Source organism: Peromyscus eremicus, chromosome 2, assembly GCF_949786415.1.
Source record: "Peromyscus eremicus chromosome 2, PerEre_H2_v1, whole genome shotgun sequence".
NCBI lineage: Eukaryota > Metazoa > Chordata > Mammalia > Rodentia > Cricetidae > Peromyscus > Peromyscus eremicus.
The window spans coordinates 126214768-126230000 of NC_081417.1; the positions used below are offsets into that span (position 1 = coordinate 126214768).

A 15233-nucleotide genomic window follows, 5' to 3' on the forward strand; every position below is an offset into this window, starting at 1 on the left:
TATAAGCAGGAATATCCTGTGAAGGGCGTGTGCTACCACTTTCTCCAAATGAAAGTCTTTTTAAACAGGTTTCAGTTTTACACCCTGGGGCTTCAAGGTGAAGTGTCTTACCTTCAGACACCTTTCTTATCAGTGGGAGAGGCCTTAGGTTTCTATTTAAGGTGCTAACTTCTTTAACAGTTACAGCATCTGAATCTACATAGTCTACATCATTAAACACAATGCTTCTGATTGTATATATTTTACATAGTTTTTGCTCTGAGTTGTCACTATAAACCTGGTTAAAGCAGCCAGTAATAACCATGCTACAACCTGGAAATGTCCTCCACAAAATAACTCAAGTGCTTTTGAGTTCAGATTCACTTAAAACTCGAGGAAATGGGCATTATTTCTTGCTCAGTTCTCTGTAGAAGGCTTACACCCATCTGATACCTGTGGGTGCTGTCTTTATTGCTCTCTTTTCTATCAGTATTCTGGTCTCTGAACTCTTCCTGGAATGGTCTGATAAGCTCTGCTCACAGTGTTTCAGAGCTGCCCCAGTTTGTGGCTCTAAATTCTTCCACAGTTCATTGCAAACCCATTCCTGTAGCCTAGAAACCACATGGTCATATTAAGTAGTAGCAATTGACACCGATGTTATATTTTAGTGACCGAAATGCCTGACAGAAACACTGTAAGGGACAGAAGTTTATTTTGGCTCATGGCTTCAGAAGGACATCAGTCCATCATGACAGGGATGGTATGGCAGCAGGAGCATGTGGTAGATTCCACATAGAGTGGCAGGCCAGGATCAGGAGCTAGACCAGAACCAGTGGCAACTATATATTCAAAGGCTTGCCCCTAGTTGTCTGCATCTGGCAACTTGGCCCCACACCCCCGACTTTCATGACCTCTCAAAGTACTGCCACAGCTGGGGATCAAGTACTCAAAATATGAGCATGTGTGTAGATGTAACCATCTTATTAAATAAGAAACACAGAGCCAATTGCAGAGTTAAAAGCCCAAGAGGCCAGAGCAGTAGCTAAGAGCTGAGCTTACCCTTCACTGCCGCTGCTGTCCTTCCTCTCAGCAAGAGCGCTACTTCCTGTGTATCTGTCTTTTTATAGACTTTCTGTTCTGCCTTCTCATTGGTTGTAAACCCAACCACATGACCTCCTCATCACTGCCCATCTATACAGACCTCCAGGTTTTCTATGGTTGGTATTGAGATTAAAGGTGTGTATCTCCATGCTGGTGGTATCCTTGAACACACAGAGATCTGCCTGTCATGTGATCGGGATTAAGGGCGTGTGCTACCACTGCCAGACTTCTGCTATGGCTTGCTATCAGCTCTAACCCCCAGGCAACTTTATTTATTAACATACAAATAAAATCACATTTCAGTACAAATAAAATATCAACATACATGTGGGGGGATGTCCTAGGTTTAAATCATAGCAGGACTGGAATAAAAGGCAGTGGTGAAATAAGGCCTGTCCAGTGTGTGTCAGACACAATTCTTTCCTGCTATGATTTGAGATGAGTTGACCTAAGCTCAAGAAGGGACTATAGGCAATGCTTCTCCTTGGTAGGTTTTGACTTCAGGTGAACTAGGGAGCTCTGTTGAAAGGGTCTGTGTCCTGCCAGAGGTGGAAAGAAAGGAAAATCATGGGACCCCAGTCTGAAGGAAGTTGTAGGGCTTTTAATTTTCTTTAGATCAAATTGCTCCATGTGACAGAATATATCTTGTAGTACAAAATGTGTTTGTTTACTGTTATCTGATCCCAGCTACAGTTCTCAAGTCTTGTTTCTTTCATTCAACACAGTTCTTTTGAAATCTGTCCATGTTGCTGCATTCCTCACATTTCTTCCTTACCACTGGAATGTATTTCCTAGAAAAGAAACCTTACACATCATTACAATATGTAAAACTTTGGTGTCTAGCTTTCCTGATCTGTCTTGTACACATAATCAGAAGAAATAGAATTGAATTAACAAAGTGGAATGGAGGTCATATATAGTTGGCTTTTGACAAATTATTTTGAAAACAGTTACTTTCTGGCCCCCAATCAGTTCTGCTGGATCTTTTAGGTTTGTATTTTTATTTGAGTGTGTGTGTGTGTGTGTATACACTGCATGTATGTGGGTGCCTGTGGAGGCCAGAAGAGGGCTTTGGATCTCCTACAGCTCGAGTTAGAGGTGGTTGTGAGCCGTCTGAGGTAGGTGCTGGTAACCTAACTGGAAGAGCAGTGTGTGCTCTTCACTACAGGGCAGCTCTCCAGCCCCTCTCTGGAGATCTTAAACAGAGGAATTACCTGGAGTTGGAATGAGGATTTCACATGATGTGGGGAAACTGGGGGTTGTATGCTGTCAGGGGTTTGGGGTGTGTCTGTGTCTTGTCTCAGTCCCCAGGATTTTCTCTGAAACTTCTGAATATGCTTGCATTTGCTTCCTTCAGTTTTACTTTGTGCTTTTAAAACTAAAGTTGCTGTGCTGTTGGGTTTATATTCATTCATGAGGCTGTTTCTGTAAGTGGATCGGGCTGTGGGTTCTTATTAAGCAGGATGCTCACATCTTCCATGTATCAAAGTGAACGGAGTTAATTTTCCCTGAGGACTTCCAGTCCTTACAGTTGGGAACAGCCTTGGAACATGTTATTTTTTAATCCAGCAGTTTTCATTTGTTCACCTCCCACAATATGAAGCTGGGTAGTAGTTTTTAATTCATTCTGCATATACTTTTGATAGGTATGCTTAGTGAATTTTTAAAATATGATTGTAGAACAGATAGATTTACTGCTGTCAGTTTGCCATTTATTCTCTGTGTCTTGGGACTTTGTTTCTCTTTACCATTGCCTCTGTCTTAGTCTTGTTCTACCGCTGTGAAGAGACACCAAGACCATGGCAACTCTTATAAAGGAAAGCATTTAGTTGGGGTTTGCTTACAGTGATTTAGTCCATTATCGTCATGGAGAGAAGAATTGCAGCATGCAGGTAGACATGGTGCTGGAGAGGTAGCTGAGAATTCTACATCTGGATCTGGCAGGTTTCAGAAAGAGAGAGAGGAAATAACTGGGCATGGCTTGAGCTTTGAAACTTGAAGGCCCACCCCCCAGTGAAAGACTTCCTCCAAGAGGTCACAAGTCTTCTAATCCCTATGAGCCTTTTGGGGGCATTTTCAAACCACCACAGCCTCTTCTTTTTGTTCTAACTTTTTATTGTTTTATTTTAGTTTATTTTTGTGAGTGATTGATGCAAGCTTCACAACTAACATTTGAATTTTTTATATTTGTCTAATAAGTTTATTCTGCTTGCTTACATTCAGTTTAAAATGATTTTAACTGATTCCCCTTAGTTCCATTTACTTTGAAAATTTTTTGTCTATTTATTTATTATTTATTTATTTTACATCCTAATCCCAGTTTCTGCTCTCACTCCCTTCCACAACTCCCACTCTGCCCTTCCCACCCAATCTACTCCTTCTTCATTTCTGTTCAGTAAAGGGCAGGCCTCTCATGAATATCAAGAAAATATGGCATACAAGTTACAGTAAGCCTAAACACTTCTCCTTGTATTAAGGCTGGGCAAGTCAACCCAGTATGAGGAGTAGGTCCCAAAAGCTAGTAAGAGTTGGAGACAGCTCCTGTTCCTGCTGTTAGAAGTTCCATAAGAAGACCAAGTTACACACTCCCATATATGCAGATGGTCTCCGTCAGTCCCATGCAGGCTCCCTGGTCTGTTCAGTCTCTGTGAGTCCCTATAAGCCCAGGTTAGGTTCTGTGGGTTTTTTTGTGATGTCCTTGACCCTTCTGGTTCCTACAATCCTTCCTGCTTCTCTGTAGTTGGTTGTTTTTTATTCTTTTACTCTTTTGATGGTCCGCCACCCAGCTCCCAAATAAATCACACACAGAGGCTTATTCTTAATTATAAATACCCAGTCTTAGTTTGGCTTGTTTCTTGCTGGCTTTTCTTAAATTATTCTCGTCTATCTTCTGCCTCTGAGCTTTTACCTTTCTCTATTTCTGTATACCTTTCTCTGTTTCTCTATACCTTTCTCTATTTCTGTACACCTTTTCTTTCCTTCTCACTCTGTGTCTGGCTGTGTAGCTGGGTGGCTGGCCCCTGGTGTTGTCCTCTCCTTGTTCTCTTGCTCTTTCTTCTCTCCTCCCAGGTTTCTCCTTCTATTTATTCTCTCTGCCTGCTAGCCCTGCCTATCCTTTCTCCTGCCTTGCTATTGGCAGTTCAGCTCTTTATTAGACCATCAGGTGTTTTAGATAGGCATAGTAACACAGCTTTACAGAGTTAAACAAATGTTCCACAGCATAAGCAAATGTAACACATCTTAAAACAATATTCTACACCTCTCTTCAGCAGGATTACCAAGATCAGCCTAATGTCTGACTGAGGGTCTATGTCTCTGCTACCATCAGTTGCTGGATGAAGCCTCTCTGATGACAATTGCACTAGGCACCAATCTATGAGTATAGCAGAAATTTTTTTTTTAAAACTTATTTGTACAGTATATTCTGATCATTCTTTTCCTTTTCCCAAATCTTCCCAGATCCTCCCCACTTCCCCAACTGTCCATTTCCATACATTTTCTTTCTCTCCCTTTTTTAGAAAACAAACAAGCAAAAAACAAACAAATAGCACCACCCCCAAGAAAAATCCATACAAGAAACATACAGAAAACAAAACAAAACAAAATACAAAAACACTAAATTGGAAACTATGATATATAAGCAAAAGACAAAGCAATGTGGGACAAAAAGTCTCCCAAAATAACACTGAGTTTGTTTTGTGCTGGCCATCTACTGCTGGGCATAGGGCCTGCCCTTAAATGTGGTTTGTATACTTCGTCAGACTGTACTGATGAAGACTAAGTTTGCCTTTGCAAGCTGGTGTCAATTGTAGTTTGCCAATTACTTTTTGATTGTTTCATTTTAGTTTCTTTTTGTTAGTAATTGATATGAGGTTTACAATTGCTATCTTAATTTATGTTAACATATTATGGACTAATGTCAATTTAATTTCAGCAACACACTAAAATTTTTGTTTCTATTTTGTTCTGTTTCCTCCCCTTCTTATAATATTATTGTCATAAAATTACATCTTTGAACATATAAAATTTACTTCTTTGAGAATTTCATACATATATAGTATATTTTGATCGTATTTACCCCCTACACTTCCAGTTTCCCCTAGCTCCTCCCAGATCCACCCTCCTCCCCAACCCCTGCTAACTTTTGTGTCCTCTTTTTTCTTTAAATGATGAAGGAGTCTGGTTTGCAGTAGTTTTGCAACTGTTACTTTCTGAGATGACCTTTTGTTTGTTTGTTTGTGTTCCTGTCAGTCCTGGGGATTGAAAGCAGACCTCATGCACATAGGCAATGGCTGTGTTGCTGAGCTGCTGTCCCAGCCCTGCGATTGTCTTTCAAATGACAGAAAAAATACAGAGTTTAGCTAACGTTGTTCTATTTTTTCATGTAGATTTGAGTTCCTGGCTTATGTCTACCTGAATCACTTTAATACTGCTGTACCAGAGTTCTGCTTGTGATGGATTCCTTTCCTTGTTTTTATCTGGCAATCTCCTTATTTCCCTTCCTTTGTGAGGAACAGCTTTTTTGTTTATTAAATTATTTTTTAGAAGTTTAAGCCATTTTACTTTTTTCTGGCTTCATGATAGATTTTTCTCTGTTTGCTTTTAAGATTTGTCTTCTTGAATGTCTATTGATTTCTTTTCTTTTCTTTCTTTCTTTTTTTCCCTAAATTGAAAATTTGGTTATGATCATTGTACTTTGGATCATACTCAGGTCACCAGGCTTCTTTACCCATGAGCCTTCTTGCTGGCCACCATTTTTGTGTTTGCTACAGATTGGAAGGCACTCCAATGAGGACAATGTGACAAATTTGGCTTTGATCAGATTAGGAAATGAAGCTAACAGAATGAAATTTGCTGAGAAACTTGATTGTGAATTATTAGGATAAAAGTAAAAAATAGAGTAGTAGAGAAGAAAATTGAGTAAAAATATCTGGCACAAAAATATTCTTAACTTCTGTGTACCAAGGAACATGAAGTTTCAATCCTCTTTGATATCATAGTCAGTGCTGACAAGGCAAATGTTAGGGTTTCACTCTAAGAAGAATGGTATTGGTGACTAGGACAAATGAACTGTTGGTACTGTTCCAAGTGCTGTGAATGTATTAACTGAATCTCATTTACTTTGTGACATTGTTGGTAATCACCTTAGCTTTCTTAGGACTTTGATATTCTCATGTGTAAAATGTCTGTGGCTGTACTAAATAATCTCTAAAGTTTTTGAATCTGAAAATTCTTGTTTTTGGTATAAATGATAAGGAATATAAAATCTCTGTTCCCAGGGAATTTATAACCAGATTAAAGAGATGAGAAATCCATGGCATTTCCTTAGATACACACAGATAATGGTCTTACTATAAGCGAACTACACAGTGCTGTTAGGATTTATATCATATGTGTGTGCTATTAAGATAGCACCAAATGTTTGAATGAGATTGAATTTTCATAACTAGTGAGTCAAGATGCTTTGGGTAGGAGATGACAGTTACATATGGCTTAGTGGGTGGCAGAAGCAAATGCAGATGGAATGGAATGGAAGAGTAAGGGGCAGAATGCCTGCTTCTTGCTTTCTATCCCATTTTTATTATGTAGGCAGTTGGAGAATGTGGGGTAAGAAACTAATGTATAGAAAAAAGTAAAAATATTCTTCTTTCTTGAGACAGGGTCTCATTATGTAGCCTAGGATATCCTTGAACTTATGACCCTCCTGCCTCAGTGTCTTGAGTAGTAGGATTACTAAAACTAGCTCCTTATATTTTGAGAATATTGTTAGAGGGTAGGGTATCACATAATATTATTATGTTGGAATTAAATTTTCAGCAACTTTAATATCCTGTTAATGATATGGCTGAACATTGATACTGTAATGTGTGAGGGATTGAAGAGACTGCTGTGTGATTTTAGAAACTCATTGTTTTCCCTATAGACATTCTGCCAGTTTTAAGAGTGTGGTGGTTTAAGTGAGAATGGTCCCCATTGGCTCATGCATTAGAATCCTTGGTCTCAAGTTAGTGCAATTGTTTGAGAAGGATTAGGAGGTGTGATGTAGGAAGAGGTGTATAAGGGGGCTGAGATTTGAGGTTTCAAAAGCCACATCATTCCCAATTAGCTTTTTCTGCCTTGGGTTTGTGGATCAAGATGTAATCTTTCTGCTACTGCTCCAGTGACATGCCTGTCTGCCAGCTGCCATGCTCTCCATCATGATGCTCATGGACTCTAACCCTCTGAAACTGTAAGCCCCTAATAAACTCTTTTTTTTCTATAAGTTGCCTTATTCATGGTGTTTTATCACAGCAATAGAAAAGTAACCAAGATAATAAGGATAGTTAAATGTTATTTAGTATTTAAAATATACTTGATTAGGCTAGAAAATGGGCCTTGAAACTTTATCCTATCACTTCTGATGAGAGAATGAATGGACATGTATCTTAGTATTTGTGTGTTGGGCCAATACAAATACTCTTTAGGGTGATGGGAAATAGAGCCATGCTTTTTTGCAGTTTTATTTCTGTCCTTGGGTGTGATGCTTTATTTCTGCTGAGCACTACTCCTTTGTGATTAAATGATATTGAATAACTTTGTCAGAATAAAGGAGAAAATGAGAGCCAAAGGCTGACTGTTTAAAATTATTAAATTACTAGGGTATATCCAGTATATAGAGTTTTAATTGTGGCACAAGTAACCAAATAGAAAATGACAGGTTTCTAAGAGTGGAGAAAATATACAGGCATCTCTTTGAACTCTGTGAGCACCCAAAACGCCTGTCCTGGTGGGCAGTGACTGTTCATTACCACATCAGTGGGATAGCTCAGTGAATTATAATGCAGTTATAGCCTCTTATCTAATTGCTTTCAGGTAACTTGTCCAGGAGTGGTGCTGAAAGACAAGGAGGACATCTATCTTAGTATCTGTGTGTTTGGCCAATACAAGAAGACACAATGTGTCCCAGCCACTTTTCCACTGGTCTTCAATGCCAGAATGGTGTTTGAAAAGGTGAGTTCGAAAATCAGATCAAGTGTTAACAAACAAAAATTAGTGATTCCAGTTTTGAATAAAATCCTGCAACATAAACTGTTATTACTGACTATGTGCTTTGGTTTGATTAAACATGAAAATTGTAACACATTTAGACTTTTGAAAATATTCCTTTTATTATGCATTGAATCAATTGCCTTTTCTTGATGTGACTCAGCCTGTTTCTAAAACATCTTAGAGGGCTTCAAACAAAGCATGGCATCTTGACTGCTGAATAATAACTTCTTTACAAACTAAGGCACAAATAGGTAAGCATATGTTGAGTTTTACCTAGGAATATCTTGCGCTTTTCTGGTTCACCTAGTCTCTCTCTTCATTTTCCTTAAAAGTGCTGCTATTGGTAATTATTACCAACCATCTCCCCTTCCTCCCAGACTTATCTTCTAGTCTTCTCTCCTCTCTCCCTCCTTCTTCCTTTCCCTCCCTTCCTCTTCTTTGCTTTCTTCAAAAATAAAATAGCCCACTGTAGGTGTTATGGTAGGTACTGATGACACATAATACACAAGGCAAAACTATTTCTTCCTGGAGCTTAATAAATGCATAAACACAATAAAGGAAGGAGGAGATATCGGGGAGAAATACTTTTTAAAAAATGTCAAAAAAGGCAATAATATTTAAACAAAGCTTGGATGAGTTACTTGAAGAACTGTGGAGAGAGAATTCTAAGTAGAGAGCTAATAAACACAAAGGTTTCTTGTGAGGAGTTTAGCGTGCTAAGGTGGGTTATTAAGGTTGATAAGATCATCCTGAGGAGCACAGGTAAGAATTCTAGTGGGTGATATGGAGAGGGAGGCACATCTGGTAGAAATGTATTTGTGAGATAATGAGAAGCGGAGAGAAATTGGTGAAGATTTGTTTGGACAGTTGGCATGGTGATTTATTCCAGTGACTCCAGGATTTGAGGGACTTTGGCAGAAGGATTGAGACCAAACTGAGCTGCATAGTGAATCTTCCTCTCAAAATCCAAAATCAAACCAAGCCAAACCAAACCAAACCCAAACAAAACAAAACAACAAAACCCCCCAACAAACCAAGATGTTTCTTTGGTTGGGAAGGAAAAGACACTTTGGGAATGGGATTGGGAAACAGTCTTACTTACATCTTCTTTGGCTTCCTCTTCCCATCCTGTCCCCGCTGTGCCCACGCCCTCTTCCTGCAGGTGTTCCCTGAAGCAGTAGACCCTGGAGATGTGGTTGCACAGCTTGAGTGTAAGTTTTAATTTTTAATTACTGATTGAAAAGCATTTTAGAAGTGTCATGCTTGTGATATTTGATTTGAGGTTAAGTAAAAGTTTAAAAGTTCTAGTAGGATTTCAAAAATGTTGAACTGAGATTTTTTTTATAATTTAAAAAACTTTAAAATAAACCTGAAAATAGAAAAACGTTTATCTTTTTTTGCTGTGGATAAACCGAGACTTTTTCCTCTTTCTGTTGTGATCTGTGACAAATTTAGTATTACATATTTTTGGTCAAGATGGTATGGAGTGTTCCAATCGAGTTTCATGATAGGTGGAGAACAAAAATGTTTAATGTAGGAGTGCAGAAAGTCAAGAGACTCAAAGAAGCTCAGAGTAGCCTGCCTGAAAATATCTGTGCTTTTACTTCAGGAGTTATCCATTACATTTCAAGGCTCTGGATGACAGTACATACCACCCGTAGGGCTCAGCTAGAAAAAGCTACACAGACCACAGTGCTAGGTGTAAACTTGGGAAGAACCCGTTCAGGCTCTGGTTATGGAATGGAAGGCTGACACTTATGTTAAAAGTAGAAGAGATCAGAGAGCACAGACTGCTCTTTGCATCTCAAAAGGCCTGCGGTGCTGGACCTCACTCAGGTATGTCCCTCATCCTTCCCTGACTCCCCACCCCAGGAGCACTCTAGCAACTTAGAAACATGGAACCTGGAAGCAAGCTAAAATTTTAGGATAGAGGGTACAAACAAGCCAGCCTAGTTGCTTTCGTGGGATTATGGCCTAGCGACTTATCCAGACAATGCTTTGTACCTGGGGCCATTATCTTGCTATTTCATGTCTGTTCTAGGACCTGACATTGCATTTACCACCGTGGTAAATAAATTCAGTGGCAATTGTTGCCTGATTTAGTATTTCCTGAACATCTTGTTCATTATTTGGGAAACCATATCTTAACAAGCATTAAGGGTGACCATTTCTCTCCTTTTGATATTTTTTTTTTCATTGAAAGAAACACAGTTTTCCCAACTATTTGATTAGAAATTTTAGGGCTATCAGATTATTAATTACTGATGATTGTTATTTGAAAAGTGTCTGATTTCCTGACTCAGTTTCTTTTCTCTTGAGCCTCCCCTCATGCAGTGAAATTCCGCTTTTTACTGTCTACCATGTCTTCAAGTGCTGGTATTCCATTGCTCATATCTCTGTACAACTCACACCTGGTGATGATAGAGAACCTTCCTATGTATTTGTGGATTCAGTCTGGTGTCCTCCTAGACCATTCTCTACCTTATATATCTCTGTACTTCACTTTGCTCTGTCCTTATGGCATATAGTTTGGCTTCGTATGTTGCTTCTCAGGTAGCTTCCACAGCAGTCTTCACTATTTTCTTGTCTGTTGGTCTTCCTTCTTGTTGCACAGTCTTCTTTGTTCCCTAATGATTTCTAATATGGGAAATGAAAACTACACTGAGTGGGAGTGATGCCCATGTGCCTATCACCTTGCTTCAGTAATTTTTGAGGTTTCATTAATCTTATCCCTTATTCTTTCTGGCCACTTGCAATATAGTTGGTTGTTTAAATGCGTATTTTATACATTGTATCATTTTACTACAGGTTCACAACAGATGGAGGCTCTATAAAAGACTTAACCACTATGCTGTTATCACACTTAACAAAATAAGCAGTTCCTCAATAAAGTCAAACATTTAATCATCTGTCCCCCCAAATACCTTTTTAAAGTTAGCTTTTAAAAATAAGGATCTCCTCAGGCTTTAGCTCTGACATGATGTGGCTATGTATTGTTGTTTTTTGTCTTTGCTCTTTTAGGGGGCCCACCACCCAGCTCCCAAATAAAGTACACATGGAGGCTTATACTTAATTATAAATCCTGGCATTTAGCCTGGCTTGTTTCTAGCCAGCTTTCCTTAAATTATCCTGTCTACCTTTTGCCTCTGGGATTTTTCCATTCTCTTACTTCTATAAATTTTACTCTTACTCCATGTCAGGCTGTGTAGCTGGGTGGCTAGCCCCTGGGTCCTCCTCCTTCTCTGGCTACTTCTTCCCTCTTCTTCTCCCAGATTTCTCTTTCTATATCTTCTCTCTGTCTGCCTGCCTATCCTTTCTTCTGCCTTGCTATTGGCCGTTCAGTTCTCTATTAGACCATCAGGTGTTTTAGAAGGGCAAAATAACACAGCTTCACAGAGTTAAACAAATGCAACATAAACAAAAGTAACATACCTTAAGATAATATTTTCCAAAAATTTATTTCTTTTCTTTTTATCTGTAATGGTGTCCCACACTTTTCTGTTGGAATAATAAGCTAGGTCCTTCAGAGTGTCCTGTCGTCTTTTATATTGGCTAATTGCTTCCTTACCAAAGCTGTTTGTCTTGCTTATTGCTTGTATTATATAAGCTGCTATTAGAACTGGAAGTCTTTGGATTCAGGCTTATTTCACTTCATTTTGTTATTTGGCAAGGGTCCTTGATAGTTGGTCTTTTGTGCCTTTAAGCTTCAATATAGCATCATAAGAGAAGTGAAAGAAACTGTTCACTTCAATAAAATACAAAATTGAACTTCCTTGCAAAGACAAGCATTGCAAATGAGAAAAGTTGCTGGACTAATATGGGATATTCCAGAATTTCCACCTACTTATTTTACTATTGGGATGGTGAGTTACATATTGAAGCTGTGTGAGATTTCTGAGAGCTTGTGAGAAAACTCCAAGTAAACAAGACAAGAGTTTTGTAACCTCTGTCTCTCCATAACATGAATTTGTTCTTGGAATGTGCTTTGGTGCCCCTCCCAGAGTAGTAAATAGGAGTGGGTTTATTTTAGATTACCCACCATCTTACCCATTATTCTAAATGATATTTCCAAGCATAAGTTGTCCTCATGACTGTATACATCCTAAATTCATAAGACTTTGCCTTTGTGATCATATACAACTTGAACTCAAGTGCACTTTGCTCACATGACCTTGCTTAACCCTCAGAATATAAATTGTCTGGTACCCTGAATAAAATTGGCTATGGCATCAGACTTTAGTCCACCTCATTTTTAGGCTTCACTCTCCCATGTTCACATGGCCAAATAGAGTGGCAACACATATCATTCCCAAGTGTCATTACTTAAATGGCCTTTGTTATCATTGATAGTGATGTATTGTTACTGTACTGTTATTACTACTGGTTTTACTTTAGCACTAACCATTTTCATTTCATACTCCATCTGCTCCTCGGGGGAGTTTCCAGAGACCAAAAAATCTCTTTGGGCTTTAGGGAAATACTGATGTATGTAGTGTATTCTAATTACAGTTATTCCCCACTCTCTCAGAGACACCCCAATTCATTTTGTCTCCTCTTCCTCCCTACCTGGCCTTTTCTTCCATTAATCTTGATATGTTTTGCTCTGTAGCTCATTGAGTTTAACCATGCTCATCTATGTGACTATGAGTTTGAAACTTGTTGGAGACTGGTGGGGTTATCAGTGGGTTTGTAACTGAAGACAGCTTAATCCATTAGGATCCAGTAGTTTATCAGGGAGTGGTAGGGCCCCATGAGCCCCTCCTCAATCCGTGATTGACTGTTGACAGGTTCAGTCTTGTGCATGCTCATTGGTGGCAGTTGCAGCTTCTATTAAATCATGATTGCATTCATTGTATCATGCCACTAATATACAGTCTTACAACCCTTCTCTATATTTCCTGGCTCTTATATTCTTATCACCTATTCTATTCTGCAGTGTTCTGTTGTAGAATATTATTTTAAGGTGTGCTACTTTTGTTTATGTTGCATCTGTTTAACTCTGTGAAGCTGTGTTACTGTGTCTGTCTAAAACACCTGATGGTCTAATAAAGATCTGAACAGCTAATAGTGAGGCAGGAGAAAGGATAGGCGGACCTGGCAGGCACAGAGTGTATATATATATATATATATATATATATATATATATATATATATATATATATATATATCTGGGAGGAAAAAAAATCAAGGAACTAGAGAGGAAAGAGGAGGACATCAGGGACCAGCCACTCAGCTACAAGCCAGCCATGGAGTAGGAGTAAGAGTAAGATTTACAGAAGTTAGAGAATGGGAAAAGCCCAGAGGCAAAAGGTAGATGGGATAATTTGAGGTTAACAAAAGCAGCCAAGAATCAAGACAAGCTAAGGCCGGGCATTTATAATTAAGAATAAGCCTCTATGTGTTAATATTTGGGATCTGGGTGACATTCCCCCAAAAGAGCAAAAACAAACAAAACAATGTTCTTTGAACCTTTGAGGAGGTGTGCTATAAACGTTCTGTTTAGGACTGAGCATTCAACAATCACATATTCATAACACCTTGAATAATGTTCATTACAAAGAAAAGTGTCTCTGAGTGAGGCTGAGAAGTAGCCTGTGTCTGTGGGTATAAACGTAGGTACTCAGAATGCAGCTTGGCTCAATGACACATTAGCTTTCATTCTAGCACTTAACATTTCCTCAGCTGTGGATTTCTGGCTAGGTTTACATTGCAGGCATGAATTCCTTCTTGTGGAATAGGCCTCATATCCAATCAGAGAGCAGTTGGTTACCTCCTTCCCCATAACAGTTGTGCCACTACTGCATCAGTGGCCACATTTTGCTTTGCAGATGGTGGTTTTTTGTTTTTTGTTTTTCTTGAATCTACAGCTGGATAACTCCTCTGATGCCTTTTTTTTTTCTGAATAAGCCACTAAAACAGAAAAGGGTCACTGGTATGGCAAATGCCTTAAGGGATAGGGGATAGCAGCAAACACAGGTGATATGAAAACAGAAGGAAAATACTAGGGGAAAAACCTTGGATGGGGTAGGAAGGAATGAGAAAGTTGAGAGGGGAGAAAGGGAAGAGTGACCATAAAGAACAATATAAGAAAAAAGCCACATGGAAACCAACTACTTTGTAAGCTAGAGAGGGAGAGAAGAAAAGAGGGGGATTAGAGGAAGGATAAGAGATAGATAGATAGATAGATAGATAGATAGATAGATAGATAGATAGATAGGGATAGATAGATAGACAGACAGAATATAAATAGATTATAAATATGATGTCCTGGCTCCTGAAAGTTACAGGTTATTAAACAAAAATCCCTGGAGTAGGGTACCTCAATGAGCTATTGGTCAGGAAGACTCTAAGAGTCCACCAAACAACACAGGCACTTGCCATTTGTCTGGGTTATCCACAAGAATTAGTTGATAAGACCCTTTTGTTGAAGATACCACACAACCTGATTGTAAGATATGGGGAAATCAAGCTGGAACTGAACTGAAATCTTCTTCCCTGCTAACTTTCATAGTGCTGGAAGTTGCTAGGTAGACTGCTGAGGGGGAAAGCAGTCTTACTATGGTCTTAGCCCCTGATTCTCATCACTTTGAGCAGCTAGAAGTTTCTGTGGTAACCTTCACCCATTGTACAAAGAAGATTCTTTGACCAAAGCTGAGAGTGGCACTAATCTAGACATAAACATAAATATTTAGAAGGCAGTTTGGTGGACACAACGCATCAACTTGTTTTTAAATTCTTTCATAGCCATCTACTCTTCATCTTTTCTTTCTGAAGTGTACAGATTCATTTCTACACACAGACACAGGTACACAGGCCCATGGGCATATAGGAACAAGCACACAGACACATGGCTAGGGCAATTGTACTGCTTGAAAATTGTTTTTCACTAGTTTCTGGGCACTGCTCAAATTTGTCATTGTAATCACAGGCCTTTCCTAGCCTATGTAAGGAGCCCCCACACTTGTCAGTCCTGAAGTCTTTGCTCTGTGACCTTTTGTGTTGGCTAGGTTGATGTCAACTTGAGGCAAGCTAGGGTCACTGCAGAGGAGGGAACCTCAATTATGAAAATGCCTCTATAAGATCTGGCTATAGCCAAGCCTGTCAGGAATTTTCTTAATTTGTGA

General features: G+C 39.0%; 1 protein-coding gene across 2 annotated transcripts in view; it reads left to right on the forward strand.

Moving 5' to 3' along the window:
- The window catches only part of Spata6 (spermatogenesis associated 6), a 101087-nt gene that overhangs the window by 17000 nt on the left and 68854 nt on the right, over positions 1 to 15233 (forward strand). The window contains exons 2-3 of one of the 2 annotated variants that reach the window (XM_059254719.1): positions 7933 to 8070; positions 9272 to 9320. In XM_059254719.1, coding sequence (XP_059110702.1) covers positions 7933 to 8070; positions 9272 to 9320 — 187 coding nt within the window. Of the gene's footprint in view, positions 1 to 7932; positions 8071 to 9271; positions 9321 to 15233 lie in introns of those variants that run through there. The other variant, XM_059254720.1, reaches the window with a different exon arrangement.